At 38.2% G+C, this 14,429-nt stretch overlaps 1 protein-coding gene across 1 annotated transcript in view; it reads left to right on the top strand.

Moving 5' to 3' along the window:
- Positions 1 to 14,429, top strand: part of kdrl (kinase insert domain receptor like) — a 46,991-nt gene that overhangs the window by 28,394 nt on the left and 4,168 nt on the right. The window contains exons 19-29 of the mRNA XM_056233654.1: positions 1,101 to 1,214; positions 1,341 to 1,429; positions 1,520 to 1,673; positions 2,279 to 2,376; positions 2,949 to 3,071; positions 3,477 to 3,588; positions 5,910 to 6,009; positions 10,249 to 10,354; positions 11,488 to 11,609; positions 13,406 to 13,484; positions 13,591 to 13,691. Of these exons, the coding sequence (XP_056089629.1) occupies positions 1,101 to 1,214; positions 1,341 to 1,429; positions 1,520 to 1,673; positions 2,279 to 2,376; positions 2,949 to 3,071; positions 3,477 to 3,588; positions 5,910 to 6,009; positions 10,249 to 10,354; positions 11,488 to 11,609; positions 13,406 to 13,484; positions 13,591 to 13,691 (1,198 nt within the window). The remainder of the gene's footprint in view (positions 1 to 1,100; positions 1,215 to 1,340; positions 1,430 to 1,519; positions 1,674 to 2,278; positions 2,377 to 2,948; positions 3,072 to 3,476; positions 3,589 to 5,909; positions 6,010 to 10,248; positions 10,355 to 11,487; positions 11,610 to 13,405; positions 13,485 to 13,590; positions 13,692 to 14,429) is intronic.

Below are 14,429 nucleotides of genomic sequence, written 5' to 3'. Positions count from 1 at the left end.
GGCAAGACTGATGCCGCCTCATGCAGCACAGGTCATTTCTTAATAAGAAGCAGATCTCCTTTATTTGAATCCCTTCAAATGATAAAATAAACTGCCTCCAAACATTTTATTTGCAGAGTATGTTGGCCTTGCTAGATAAGCAGTCACGGTTTCATTATTTGCATGTTATTATCACCAAAAACTTGACAATTTTAAAATGCAAAGGGAAAAAATGGTCTGTCCTCAGTTTGACATCATGAATACTCTTCATGCTGGGTTAATTCCTTCTCCTACTTTGAAACAAGCAGTGCCAATATTCCTCTCAGTAAAAGTCTCTGTGAGGTGTCTTTGGTATGAATCATCTACGAATTACTGCACAACGATGGACATAGCTCTCCTGTGTCACTTTGATGGGTCTAAACCACTGGAAACCTGACGTGTTAAAACAACAGCCTCCCAATCTGACTCCATGACCTCAAAAGGTCACCAGGATAATGTTCCTGACCACATATTTCCCTAGAATGATGTACAAACTACTGAGAACTTGGAAAAGTGCTGTTTCTCTCAGACAGTTTATAATAATGTTGTCTCCAGATGTTGAACTGTGCGCTATAGTTTATGGTGTGCATTATGTTGTCTGTTTAAGGTTCCTTTAAACACGATGACAGGCTTTGAACTTCAATTTTATACTTTCCCGTGATTTCCGTGTGTAAACTTGATGAATATCCTGATTATCAAAGTGCTGCTCAAACTCCCATTCAAAAATAGATCATAGATTTAATTATTTTAAATAAATTATATTTATAATATAGTTGATAAATTTTTTTTTTTTTTTTTTTTTATAATAATTTTTTTTTTTATTATATAATTTATCTTAAATATAGTTTTAGTATTTTCAATTTTAAGCCACAATTATGTCAAGACATTAATGAAACAACAGTGATTGAAAGGTCGGCCTTCCGACAGGAGACCAGAAACACAACAGCATGCTTGAGATCACCGTGACATAGTTATACATTTTCCTAACATTTCAAACAAAAATCCTTTCTGACCATGTAAGACATTCCACTAATACGTTTTTTCCTCTTACCCTGTCCTCCAACTTCTTCTTCACTCAACAGTGGGAGCTACAAACAATGAGTGGAGAGCTTTAATGTCTGAACTGAAGATTCTGATCCATATTGGTCATCATCTCAATGTGGTCAATCTGCTAGGAGCCTGCACAAAGCGTGGAGGTAAGAAGAAGTTGACAGAGAGAATTCAACCTTGGTGACATGAGAAATTTGTGCAAAATTTCAACTTTTTCTCTCTCGCCCTCTATCTCTCTTTTTTTTTAAAACATTTGTTTGGTGTACGCTCAGGTCCGCTAATGATAATCGTGGAATTCTGCAAGTATGGAAACCTTTCTAACTACTTGAGAAGTAAGAGGGGTGACTTTGTGGTTTATAAGGTAAGCATTAATGTCTCTTGTTAATTTAAGCAGTGATTTGACATGATGACTCATGATATTGACCGGAGCATGTGATGATAACGTCCACAGTCTCAGGACGGTAAGGCTCTGCGTTCCAGCTCCGGGTGTGATCTGAGCGAGCTCATCAAGCGCAGGTTGGAGAGCGTGGCTAGCACCGGAAGTTCAGCCAGCTCCGGCTTCATTGAAGATAAGAGCTACTGCGACTCGGAGGAAGAGGAGGAAGGTAGCGACTGAGTGTCTTCCTTCCCCTCTCCCCTCCTCCCTCTCAACCCCTGCCTCACCTCAACCCCACCCTCTCAACTCTCAAGGCTCCGCTGATTGTTTTTCCCCCTCAGTCTGATAGGTTGCTTCCTCAGGGATTCATAAATACAACTGATATTTTGTACGAGCCACTGTCACCTACTGTGTACAGAGCTTTTTCTAATTTCCTGCTCCAAGACCAGAGCTAGTCTGCTATGGGTACATTGGGTCGTGCTGTCCCATGCCGGTTATTTCTGGTTTGATAAACTGTTTACTCAGGTGGATGACCCACCCACAAGCCGCTTACTTGAGTATCATTGACAAACTGCACATCGCAGTCTGCTCTAAAAAAAGGAAGCCATGTTTCATTGTGTCTCCCTATCGGATGTGTCTGAAGTAAACAGGAGAATTACAGACTTAAAAAAACTGTTATTAATGGATTAAGAGAACATCAAACTTGATATGCAGCATATATTTGTAGTAGAAGAAATTCTTAGATATTCTATTTCTTTTTTACATACCAAAAATTGCATAACAAAACAATGGTTTTGATTTAGCTGCTAATACTATTTTACCCTTGTCTTGCAGAGCAAGAGGATTTGTATAAGAAAGTGCTTACATTGGAAGACTTGATTTGCTACAGCTTTCAAGTGGCTAAAGGCATGGAGTTCTTGGCTTCGAGAAAAGTAAGAGTCACGCTTTCACTGCTCAGGATTTCATTCTGCAGCTCTAACCTTTGCAATGAATCATTGCATTCTTATTTTGTTGTGGCAGATCATTTTAATACAAATTTCCTTTTTAAATAATTCTTTGGCTTTTTGTTTCATAGTAATAATCAATCTCCTTATTTTGGCAACTTTGAAAAGTTTTGTCTCAAAATCCAGAAAATGAAAACCCAAATGACTTTATTGATCCAAAACACTCATTTACACACATCCAGCAGATGAGATGAATTGCCACATACTAAAGATGCAGTTTAGCGTATGTAGTTTAATCTCACCTCAGGTCAGAGTTTCCCCGATGGCAGTCCCACGTGTTTTACATTATCACAGCTTTCCATCATGTGGTCCATCTGACAGCACAATGCCACACATGGTTCAAATAAGACACAAAACGCATCTTCACTACAGCCCTTTTACCTAGTCAAGACACAGAGAGTTTAAAGAACATATAATTAAATCCTGCTATTACAATAAACTGATAGATGATGAAGTATGTAGAACATAATCTAATAGGATCTCTCTTTTATTTCTCCAAGTGTATTCACCGCGATCTGGCCGCACGAAACATCCTATTGTCTGAAAACAACGTTGTGAAGATTTGCGATTTTGGACTTGCAAGAGATGTATACAAGGACCCAGACTATGTCCGTAAAGGAGACGTAAGTGGGGAATATTATCCAATTAATTCATATCAGTCATGGATACATGGTGCAGTGAGTCTGTATAATGCACACAGTGTTTAAAATCTACTTAGTGTGATGGACACAAATGATAACAGTCCAAAAACCACTGACACTGTGAATGTTCATCTGGAAAAGGATAAAATAATTCTGTTAATGCCAAGAGTCTTTGGCGTGCTGTTAGTCATTTTATAAGCCCTGATAATATTATTCTGGTCAAAGGATCTTTTCTTGTGGTCAAGTTTGAGCCAAGACGTCACACAGAATGTATAATCAAATAGACAGCATTTTATAAGCTGCACGTTTTTGAATGTGAAATAATATTGGGAGTGGTTCCTTTACAGGTGTGAGTGGCACTAACATGGACTGCGTATCTTTTCACAGGCCAGACTTCCCTTAAAGTGGATGGCGCCAGAGGCGATATTTGACAAGATCTATACTACTCAGAGTGACGTGTGGTCTTTTGGAGTGCTCATGTGGGAGATCTTCTCTCTTGGTAAATACCATTGCTGTCCTAAGAGTATAACTCACAATCCTCTTTATTCATCCATTCATTGGAGACCTACACAGCACTGTTGCAACAGTTCAGGAACTTAATTCAATTAGAAGAGTTTAAAAGGCTTTCTAATCCTTTATTCTTACTTTTTGACTATTATCACAAACAATCTTGATTTAATATTTTGGGGAGATTCGATTATGAAACAATCAAAAAATAACTTTAAGCTTTATGAATTCAGGCCCTCAGTTCTTGGAACAATGTTTTCTACCCTGATGTTTTCCATGAAACAAAGTGAAGCTTTTTTCCCCCCTTCCTTTCTTCTATAGAGACGTCTCTTAGACTTTGTTTGTTTGCTTTACTGGTTCGGTGCGTTTTACACCAAAGCAAAAAGCCCAGACAGGATTCAGCACCCACCAAGTTAAACACATGGAGTAGGAAGGCAACTCAGCACATGCTGTGCTGCATCCAAATGGAAATAAAACGAACTCAAGGGTCCTCAATCAAAGACACCTGGCACAAACTAGGCTGCTCATAAGGGTGCCCTGCGTTATCAACCTCCTCCAGATGTAGAGGGCAATAACTGTCAGCTGCTGTTAAATTTTACTTTGGGACAAAATGGAGTGCGTTGTCAGCTTGAAAAAAACAAAACAATTTTCATTCCACTAGTGCAACAACATCTGTGAACTTCAACGTGGTGTTTTTTTTTTTTATCATAAATAGAGGTGGTAAAATAGAGGAATCATCTCCCATTTGATCAGGTTTCATTCCCAACTGGGAATGTAAACCACAGTTACCAGGCAGCATTTAATGTAAATGTCTGCTCCCCGTCCACAAATGTACTATAATATTTAATGGTATATTGTACAGTGTAGCTGTGGCCCCTTTGTCGTTAAAGGCTCTGAGCAAACAATTTTAATGTCACCATTCATATATGTATGCATTTATATATCTACTATATAACCACTATTGACATTTCTACTTTTATTGCTTTAGTTTCTAATTTAATATAAACATTTTCATTACAGATTATTGTGCTTATTTGACCAGTAATAATGCAGAAATAAAAAATGGTGCATCATCTTAAATATTTCTTTGCATCATAACTTTTTTTGGAATAGTGTCAAACATTATAAATAAAAATTCATAATACTAAGCACTAAATTATGTATTTTAATGACTATCATTCTAGAAGTGTGCGTGTGTGTCTGTATGTATGTATGTGTGTATATATATGTATGTATATATATATATATATATATATATAGTTGTATATAATATAGTTGGTTGTATGATGTCAGGGATGATATTTTTTGTGACATGATTTTGGAAGATAATTATCTAAAACTGTCTTACCTTTTCTTAAAATACTTTATTTTATAAGTTTACCTGTCTGCGCTCAATTGCCTTTTATTCTAAGTTTGAAATGCATATTAAATGAACCAGAAACCACAGTAAAAATCCCCCAACTCTACATTCACACTGTTACTGTAATGGATGCAATGAAATCTGTGGGAAAATAGTGGGGCACAATGAAATAAAGCAACATTTAGGAAAACAGAATATAAATAATAAAGTATCAGCGATATTGAAGTAATATGACCTTAACTGATGATTCTGAGCTGTCACTACCACTGAGCTGCACTGACTTAAGTTGGTGTCAAATAGACTAACACGAAAAGTTTAGAAAAATTATTATTGCTACTTGATAGTGTCCGTGGGGGAAAAGTTTGCACCGCACCCAAAGTACACCCTCATGTTTTCTGTTGTGGATTTGAATTTCTTGTCCCTGTTTTTCTAGGCACTCCACATCTACTGCACTATATTTACAAAGTTGCAGGATATTTCGAGTGCTGTTAATTTATTTGTTTTTAAAGACTACCTAATTTATGTCAGAAGGGGGTTTAGATCATAGTTTAATGAAATATTGACCCTTTCTGGGATTCGTTGTTATGATCTGCATATTTTAGTGGTTATCAGATATTATTCAAAGGATTTCAGTCAAGTAAATGAAAATATTGTTCCATGAATCATGGTTTTTGCAAGTGTGCAGCAAAGTCTCAACAGTCTGCAAGTTCATGCTGTCTTAATAATTTAGTGTTTCTGGAGAAAACAGCTTTGCATAGAGTTTCCAAGTTTAGTTGACTATCCTCATCAGCCCCACTGATGCAGATTATGCCGAGGTCTTTCCATTGATCTCTCTATATGCTCCCAACCCACTTCACAGTTTAGTGAGTTTCTTGTCAGCCCCTTTGAAGTGGCCAGAGCTCTATTTCATGGAAAAGTCTTGATAACCCCATTATTCTCTTTCTTCTCCCCAGGTGCCTCCCCTTACCCTGGCTTACACATTGATGAGGAATTCTGCTGCCGACTGAAGGAGGGCACGAGGATGAAAGCTCCTGAATACTCCTCCTCTGAAATGTAAGAATCGCTCTGCTTATGTCACTAATGTCAGACAGTCATAATTTGAAAGGGATTTGTAAACTATGCATGCATTTGTAATTACTTTTCTAAGCATTAGTGCCACAAATACTACCGTATGTGTGTTTTTTTGTGAGAAATGTTCGATATGTTAGGTAAACTATTGTGTAACATAAAATTAATAGCATAAACACATCAAATATCCCTTTAAAATTGTGATTTTGACCTGTCCCACCTTGACTGTATGCAACAATTACAATGTGACGTTGTAATTTTGAAATAATATGTTGAGTTAATATTCAATTTATTGTTGTAAAAGCCATTTTTAATTTACAAATTGTAGTGTTGATAGCATTCATCAGTCTAAAAACAAGAAAACATAATTTAAGTATAACAATTGTATTACATTACATGTCTGTTATCTGTTCTGGCACATGCCACTATACCCAAAGTACGGTATACATTGTTTAGATATTTATTTCATGAAATCTCTCTAAGTAAATTACTTCTGTGTGATGTCTGGACTTTTATAGAAACTTTAAGTGATTTTATTCCTACAAAATTCTGCAGGGTTATTAGCTTAAACCTGCATTCTGGGGAAGAAAAAATCCTTTCCTATCGATACAGTTGAAAAGAGCAGAAGTATCTAATTTCATTGCTTTGACACAAGACTGAAGCCTTAAATGGAAACAGATCGATTATTTACTGAGTAGAAGAAAGGGAGCAGCTTCTGATTGGCAGCTAGTTTATAGTGCAGTTGATGTGTGTTAGGTATCCATTACTAACTTACACCAATGTAGCTGAAACTCAAGCTCACATTAAAGGCTTCGGTCTACCTAGGCAGCGTGGGGTGGCCCAACACAGTGGCAGGACCCCTGGGCATCAGACAGGGAAACCCACCGTCAAGATACTCCCATTGTGGTTACAGGGTTAGAGAGCGAGCCAAACCTAAATCTGACAGTTTTCAGATGTAACAAGATATGAGAAAAGGGGTCATGGTATCAGTTTTAAACGTGGTAAGGAAGTGAAGCGGACAACTTCAAATTAGTGTTGCTTAAAAAAGGGTGCAGAGAACTGAATCCCCTCAATCTGAGAGAGAATATTCACTGCCTGTTCTCAATAAGAACCCCTACTGCTGTCTACGAAGTGCTCTACTCAATCTTCGTTTCAAAACTATGGGCTTATTCAGGAGGGTAGTTTTTCATATCTGACATTCTGTAACTGTATTATACCCTCTGTCTTAAACATTTGGAAACCTGAATGGAGCACTTATTTTTAAAACTTACTGCATAATGCAAGTCTCAAATTTGCAATCACACGCCGTCTGCTTAATTGAACATAACAAGAGGTCATGAAAGATGGTGATTGGAGATGACCTACAAAATGCAGTCCAGACCTCAGACCTGAATTGAATGCGGCACTCGTGAATACAGCCTTTCTGGTGCCAAGACCATTTAGCTTCAAAGAACATGTCAACTAACATTGCAGATAAGGGTCAATTTAATATACTGTATCATTTGAGTGTTGTTTTGAAGGAGGTAGCACAGATAACACTGCTCTTCAAGAAAGCAGATATGTTGATCAAGTTACGTACTAGACTCAGGGTAAACATTACTTTACTCCTGACCCTGAGAGTGACCCTGACCCAAACTTCCCTTCAGAATTCAGAAATCAGATCATCCGTCCAGACTGATTCACCCATTTAATGATGAACTGGTTCCCACCAGCCCACAGGCTCATAATAACTATTCAATACATTGAACTAAATGCTATTGGCTTTCATTAATTTCATCTTCAATTTATCTCCATGAAAAGCATGCCATAGGTGTGAGCACAGCTTGATGGGATAAATAACATCCTGGTGTACCGTTGATCTCAGAGGAACCACTATTCACCAATTTTCTGGACTTCCTGTTAGTGTAAGGAGTCGCTCCATCTGGATTCATTAAAATAACCATTCTAAAGTCCTGCTTCCTCCTGCTACTCTCCTACGCAGCCCACGAGAAGAATACTATCTCTCTGATGACTACCGAATTCAACCCCTGATGAATATATATGGTGATTAGTGTAAGGAAGTAATGAGTCATCAACTAGTACAGTAATTTTTCCATACTCCAAATTGCCCTATGTTGTGCTAATCAGACGAGATCAAAGAGTTTCATGGTTAACAGGCTTTATTTGTATAAGGACCTGTGAGTGCAACACCACAGTATAAACAGGATACAGCTCAATCATCGCCCGTGATCATTTACTCAAATGACGGGTCGGTGCATTGACGCCCCTGTGTTTCACAACTGAACCTTAGCCTTCAGATAAACTTAACCATTACAGACCACTGCAAAATCCAATAAAGGACCCCAGACGTCCCTTGTGGGCAGAGATGCTGACAGCTCGTGTAAAGCAGGAGGAAGTTCCTCTCAGCACAAACTCTCACCCTGAGAACGGTGCTATGAAAACACTCAGCCTCACTCCTCGTGTCACGCACGGAATATTATGATGAGTGTAAATAATTGGATAAAGCCGGATTTGCAGACTAACCTAGAGGTCAAGGCAAAGGGTGTAATTCATGAGGCTTTGTGTAGCTGCTGAAGAATTGCAATTTATGATAATGGCGTATTGAACCAGGGTATCCGCGGGGTCTTGAAAAGTATTAAAAGGTGATAAATCAATTTTGGGAAAATTAAGACCCTTAAAAAGTATTAAAAAGTCTTATCACGGCTTTATAAAGTCTTAAATTTTGAAAGTATTTTTTCTAGGGATGCACCGAATATTCGGCCACCGAAAATAGCCCAAAAGTGCATTTTTGGTTTTCGGCCGAAAGACTTTTATCACCGAAACAATACGGCCGAAATGTTGTGATGACGCAAACAGAAACCGCGACCTGCACGTGCTTGTCTGAAGCAACATGTCTGCGGTGTGGACGTATTTCAGTATATCTGAACCCGCGAGGAGACGGAAGCCTTGTTTATACTCTCGCCTGCCTCCGCAGCGCGAGTCTCCACAGACAGCGCGCGCACCACTCCAAACGGTCGAGGCGTTTATACTTGACGCGCTCGCCGTTGTACTTTTCTTTGAAACGACAGGGGACGACTCAAGTAACTGTCCTCTAACCATCAGGAATCGGTGTAAAGAAGAAAGATAAACACGTGACAATGTTTATTTTTTAGTACCACCACCAATACAAAAATAATCATGTAAAACCCAGTAAACCCTGAGATTATTACTTGTGACATTACAACAAAATATGTATAGGAATATGTACTAAATTAACGCTCTCTTAAATATTTTCTAATTTCACTAAACATATTTCATTAAGTTTCGTGTACATTTGTATTAAACATGGACCTTTGTTCATTAAAATGGCTTTTTATGCTAGTGTATGCTCATTTTTAAAATGTAATCAACTAATTTAGACGTGCAAACTGGGTGCTGGTGTGATGAGAAGTTCATGCTCGGCTTTGTTTTTATGACAGAACATTTAATTTTAAAACCTTTCTGCAGGCCAGCAGATTATTATTTAATGTACACATGAGTGGGGTCAAGTTAAACATTTTAGTTTGAATTTTATTTTATACTGTGCATTGTGCTAAATAAATATTTGCATAATTTGGAATTGATTTATTCTTTGAAAATGTTAATTTATGCAATTGCAATGCCTTGATTTTAGTAAAGTTTGTACACAGTCATAACCATAAATGCAATGGTACTTATAATTGGCATAATTTCTTTCGGTTTTTCGGCCTTGGGTTCCTCTTTTTCGGTTTTCGGTTTCGGCCAAGAATTTTCATTTCGGTGCATCCCTAATTTTTTCTGAATTAGCTGTCCAACAGTTTGAGTCCCAAAAACATCGTAAAAGTGTGTGAATTTAGTCATTTTTATTTTTTTTTAAAACGAAGAACTGAGGCACATGTCAGCATGATTGTTGTTGAGGGTGTAGCAAGCAAAGTTTTGTTTTGTTTTTTAATAAACTTTGCTTTGATTTACTATCCCAGCCTATTTGATTTTTTTTTTTTATCAGAGTGGTCTATAGTCTTTATCACAAACTAAAACTGTTAAGTTAAAAGTATCACTGATGTAAATGGTTACAGCTTGAAGTGGCGGTGAGGTATTAAAAAATATTGAGAAGGTCTTGAAAAAGTCTTGAAAAGGTATTAAAATTAACTTCAAGATTCCTGCATATACCCTGTGAACACAATGTTCAAAGGAAGTTCTTTATCATGTGCATGTTTCTCCTCATAGATATCAAACCATGTTAGACTGCTGGCATGGAGAAGCATCCCAGAGGCCCACTTTCACAGAACTGGTAGAGAGGCTAGGAGATCTGCTCCAGGCTAGTGTGCAGCAGGTACGATCTCATTCACTTCATTATCCTTGAATGTCTTTCCCATAAACTGTACTTGAAAGTTTAAAGACTCCGACCACAGCAAAACCACAAGGATTTTATGGGATGAGAGATGCACTACTATTGCACAGGAACACCATGGCAGACTGTCACTGCAAACTGCTTTTAGCAGTTAGTCACAGATCAAAGATTAATGAGTTATTAATGTGAGTTCACATTAGCGACTGTAAATAAAATTTAAGACAAGCAAAGTCACTCATGAAGTCAAATACATATATACACTAGTTTAGGGTCGGTAAGATTTTTTTAATTCTGAAATATTATTGAAATTTAAAATAACTGTTTTCTTTATATATATTTTTAAAAAAAAGTATTCCTGTGAAGACAAAGCTGAATTTTCAGCATCATTACTCCAGTCTTCAGTGTCACGTGATCCTTCAGAAATCATTCTAACATGCTGATTTGGTGCTTATGAATAATTTCTTGTTATCAATGTTGCAAACAGTTTGTAACATTATAAATGTCTTTACTGTCACTTTAGATCAATTTAATGCATTTAAAACTTTTAATTTCTTTCATAAAAATCTTACTGACCCTGAACTTTTGAAAAGTACTGTATGTTTAAGCAAATAAAAGCATAGACATAAAAATATTACATTGACATACACACATGTAATTGTATTCCCAATTACAAAATGTATCTCATTTACCAAGCAAATTTAAATACTGAAATTGTGAAACTTTTTTGTGAATTCCAATGCCTGTACTAATCAACACGGTATCCAAGCAGAAGAAATGTAAAAATCCACCAAGGAAAGGTAAGGAATGGATTGAATTTATAATATGGCTTAAGGAGAAGATATGGTCTCAGTCAAAGGCTACAATACACAGCACTGAGATCAAAACATATCCTAAGCCGTCTGAATTGGAAGGCATCCAAACTCCCTCTCTCACATAAGGAATCAAGCTTAGTGTACTGCCTGGACTGTCTCTAATAACATCATCTCCATAAAACTTATTCACACATTCCCCTGCAGATTTATGTACAGATTCCTCCAGAAACCTACAATACCATATGCAGGGTGATGTCACAGTTTTAAAATGTGCTGAATTTTTAAACACTTTGTGTCTTTTAGGAGGGAAAGCATTACATTCCAATCAACACAGCCCTGTTGACCAAAGCAGACCCCTCAAACCCGAGCCCCACAAAGGAGACCTCCTCCAGACCTGTCTCTCTTAGAGACTCCGGGATGGCTTGGTAAGATAGCTTTATCTTATCCATTTAGTAGTTATATGCTCAGACTGATCTGTATTTGTATTTCTGATGTTAAAAATCAGTCGGTATGTCATTATGTCTGGGGCGGCAGTGGCTCAGTGGTTCATGTAGGTTGTCTACAAACTGGAAGGTTGGTTGGTGGTTCAATCCCCGGTTCCACCTGACCAAGTCTCAAAGTGTCCATGAGCAAGACACCTAACCCCAGCTGCTCCCGACGAGCTGGATGGCGCCTTGCATGGCTGACACCGCCGTCGGTGTGTGAATGAGTGAGTGAATGGGTGAATGTGAGGCAATATGTAAAGCGCTTTGGTGGCCATTGGGTCTGTGAAAGCGCTATATAAATGCAGTCCATTTACCATTATTCATGAGGACTATTTCAGAAATGTGTTTTTTGTAGATAAAGTTCTACCAACATTTTTCTGGTTTCCATACAGTACATTTCCCTCTTCTAACCAAACATGAACCACACTTCATCCCAATGGCCTTCATTTGAATGCTTTAAAGCTGCATTCTGTAACTTTTTTGGGTTAAAAATTATCCAAAATAAATGTTTGACCAAGTACATAACCAGCCAGTGTTCAAAACTCTCTGCTTGCCTTAGCTCGATTCAAAACGGTAAGCTTGTAATAATGTTTTTAACTCCAGTGGTACTGGTGGATTTCCACGGGAAATTCGAGCATGTCTTTGCGTCATTACGTCACATCTGTACACATAAAGAAGAAGTCTCGGCTAGTTGACTATATTGTGTGTGAGGATGTTGGAGGTGGAGATTTATAGCCTTTTCTCACAGTACTTGATATAATTAAACTTATCAATTTGATGGCGGATCCAGAAAGGTTCAAACAACAATCACCAGTGGCAACTAGAGATTCACCCGCTGTAAAATGCAAAAGACTTCGGAGTGACTACAGAAAAAAGAGACTGCAACCGGACCATGCGAAAACAAGGATACATATCGGAAGGGCATTAAATGTAGTCACGCAATGCTGATGTAGTTAACATGAACAATTTGAGAACAAAGTATAATTTGCATGGTTTGACGTGATATGATAAGCGATCGTTAGATTTAATCAGCGCAATTTACTGCAATGCTTTTTTCCCTTAGTTGGTCAGAACAAAAGTGGATGTTATTTGTTCAAAAGTGACATTTTCCAGTGAAAATTCGGATGTTGGTCATACTTTCAAAAAGTAGAATCTGTGATTCTGAATGACAGTATCCACACTGGCGCGGTGACTGACAGCCGCACATTCTCCTCAAAACATTGGATTCGTCCACGCTGTGCCATGCCGAGGCAATACCCACGTAAAGTTGATAATTCCGCGAATAACTGCAATTGTAGATTTCGAACAGAGATGGCGACAAAGAGGAAAAACTACTGACTGCAGCTTTAAAATAAGGCAAAGGGTGAAGGAAACACTAATTGTTTCTTACTAGGAATGGTCCTCGTAGCATTAAGGGCCCCTCAAGGAATTTCCTCTTGTACCACAAATGCAGTTTCAGGATTTATGCCTACTTAAGATAGTATTTATCCAACTCTTTTCCATGAATCCTTCAAGTATAGAGAATAGTATTGAAATTCTTATTTATCCCTAAATCTGAATTAAAGAGTTATCCCTGCTGCGTAAAATTACATTTAAAAGTATTTTATTCAACAAAGTATTGACCTTCTACATCCCTCTTACTTTAGTATGTTTCATGTATTTGTTTGAATCTGCCAGACATGATGTCATGAGAAACTTTCCATACTGATCTTATGTGGATTATTTTATGCTTTCAGGAACATCAAGATCCGCCCAGCGAGTGTGAAGACCTTTGATGAAGTTATCCTGGAGAATGGAACCAACAAGATCCACGAGGTGAAGAGCTTGATTTTCCGCACATAAGAAATAGCACTTCATTTCCACATTACGCAACAATGCAAAAATGTTGTGTCTGTGGTTAAGTCATCTTGGTTGTTCACAGGGTGGGCAGTCAGATAGTGGGATAGGTCTATCTTCAGATGACCTGAAGACACTGAAACGCCTGGAGTCACTGGCCCGACCGCAGAGTTTCATGGCCCGAGCGTGAGTACAGTATATTCAGTCCTGTTTAGACCTTTTGCCTGGCCACGTCCAGAACCACAGGAATGGGTAGGGCTGCCGGCGTATGCCCTAGAGACCCTCCCACTGGGCTGGAATGTAGATGACACAATTGTCATACAGTTTCTCCCCCAAGCTCCACACGACTCCAGTCACTACCCCTTTTCTTTGAGAGACGTGCCTGCACGAGAATCTCTCAAACAATGGCACAGTGGAGAGATATTGCCTAAGGTGACAATCTCAACAGCCAGACAACAAAAGCAGGGCTGGGCGTGTGACTTGTTAAAGCTGGCTGCAAGGTCTGGTGACTAGCATCTTTGTTTGTGCCGCCTGGGCCTCTGACTCCATCGCTGAAATGGCAGGGCTACAGATATGGCATTTTGCCATTTCAAATAATAATACGCATTGAATTATGGCTTTATTTTATTTGAGGAAGTAATTGAAAGAATGAGTGCTTAATAGTGTTAGAGACTCTAATATATTCCATTTAGACTCCTAGTATTTTTGCTACAGAATGTATAAAACTTAAATATATGGACTGACTGATGAAATAGATGATTAAAACATTGTCAGTTCTCGTCCTCGACCAGCCTAATGATTTATTAACTGCAGACTAAAGTGTGCTGGGGTCTGAGACAACATGACTTGTTCATAAAAGTGCCCCAGGGCAAATGGTGCTGAAAACTAAAGCGAAGGGGGTCTTTTAAGTTATTAATGGAAAGC

Source organism: Rhinichthys klamathensis, unplaced genomic scaffold (assembly GCF_029890125.1).
Source record: "Rhinichthys klamathensis goyatoka isolate OS25496 unplaced genomic scaffold, OSU_Roscu_1.1 h1tg000375l_1, whole genome shotgun sequence".
Lineage (NCBI taxonomy): Eukaryota > Metazoa > Chordata > Actinopteri > Cypriniformes > Leuciscidae > Rhinichthys > Rhinichthys klamathensis.
This window is presented reverse-complemented; position numbering and strand designations above follow the sequence as displayed.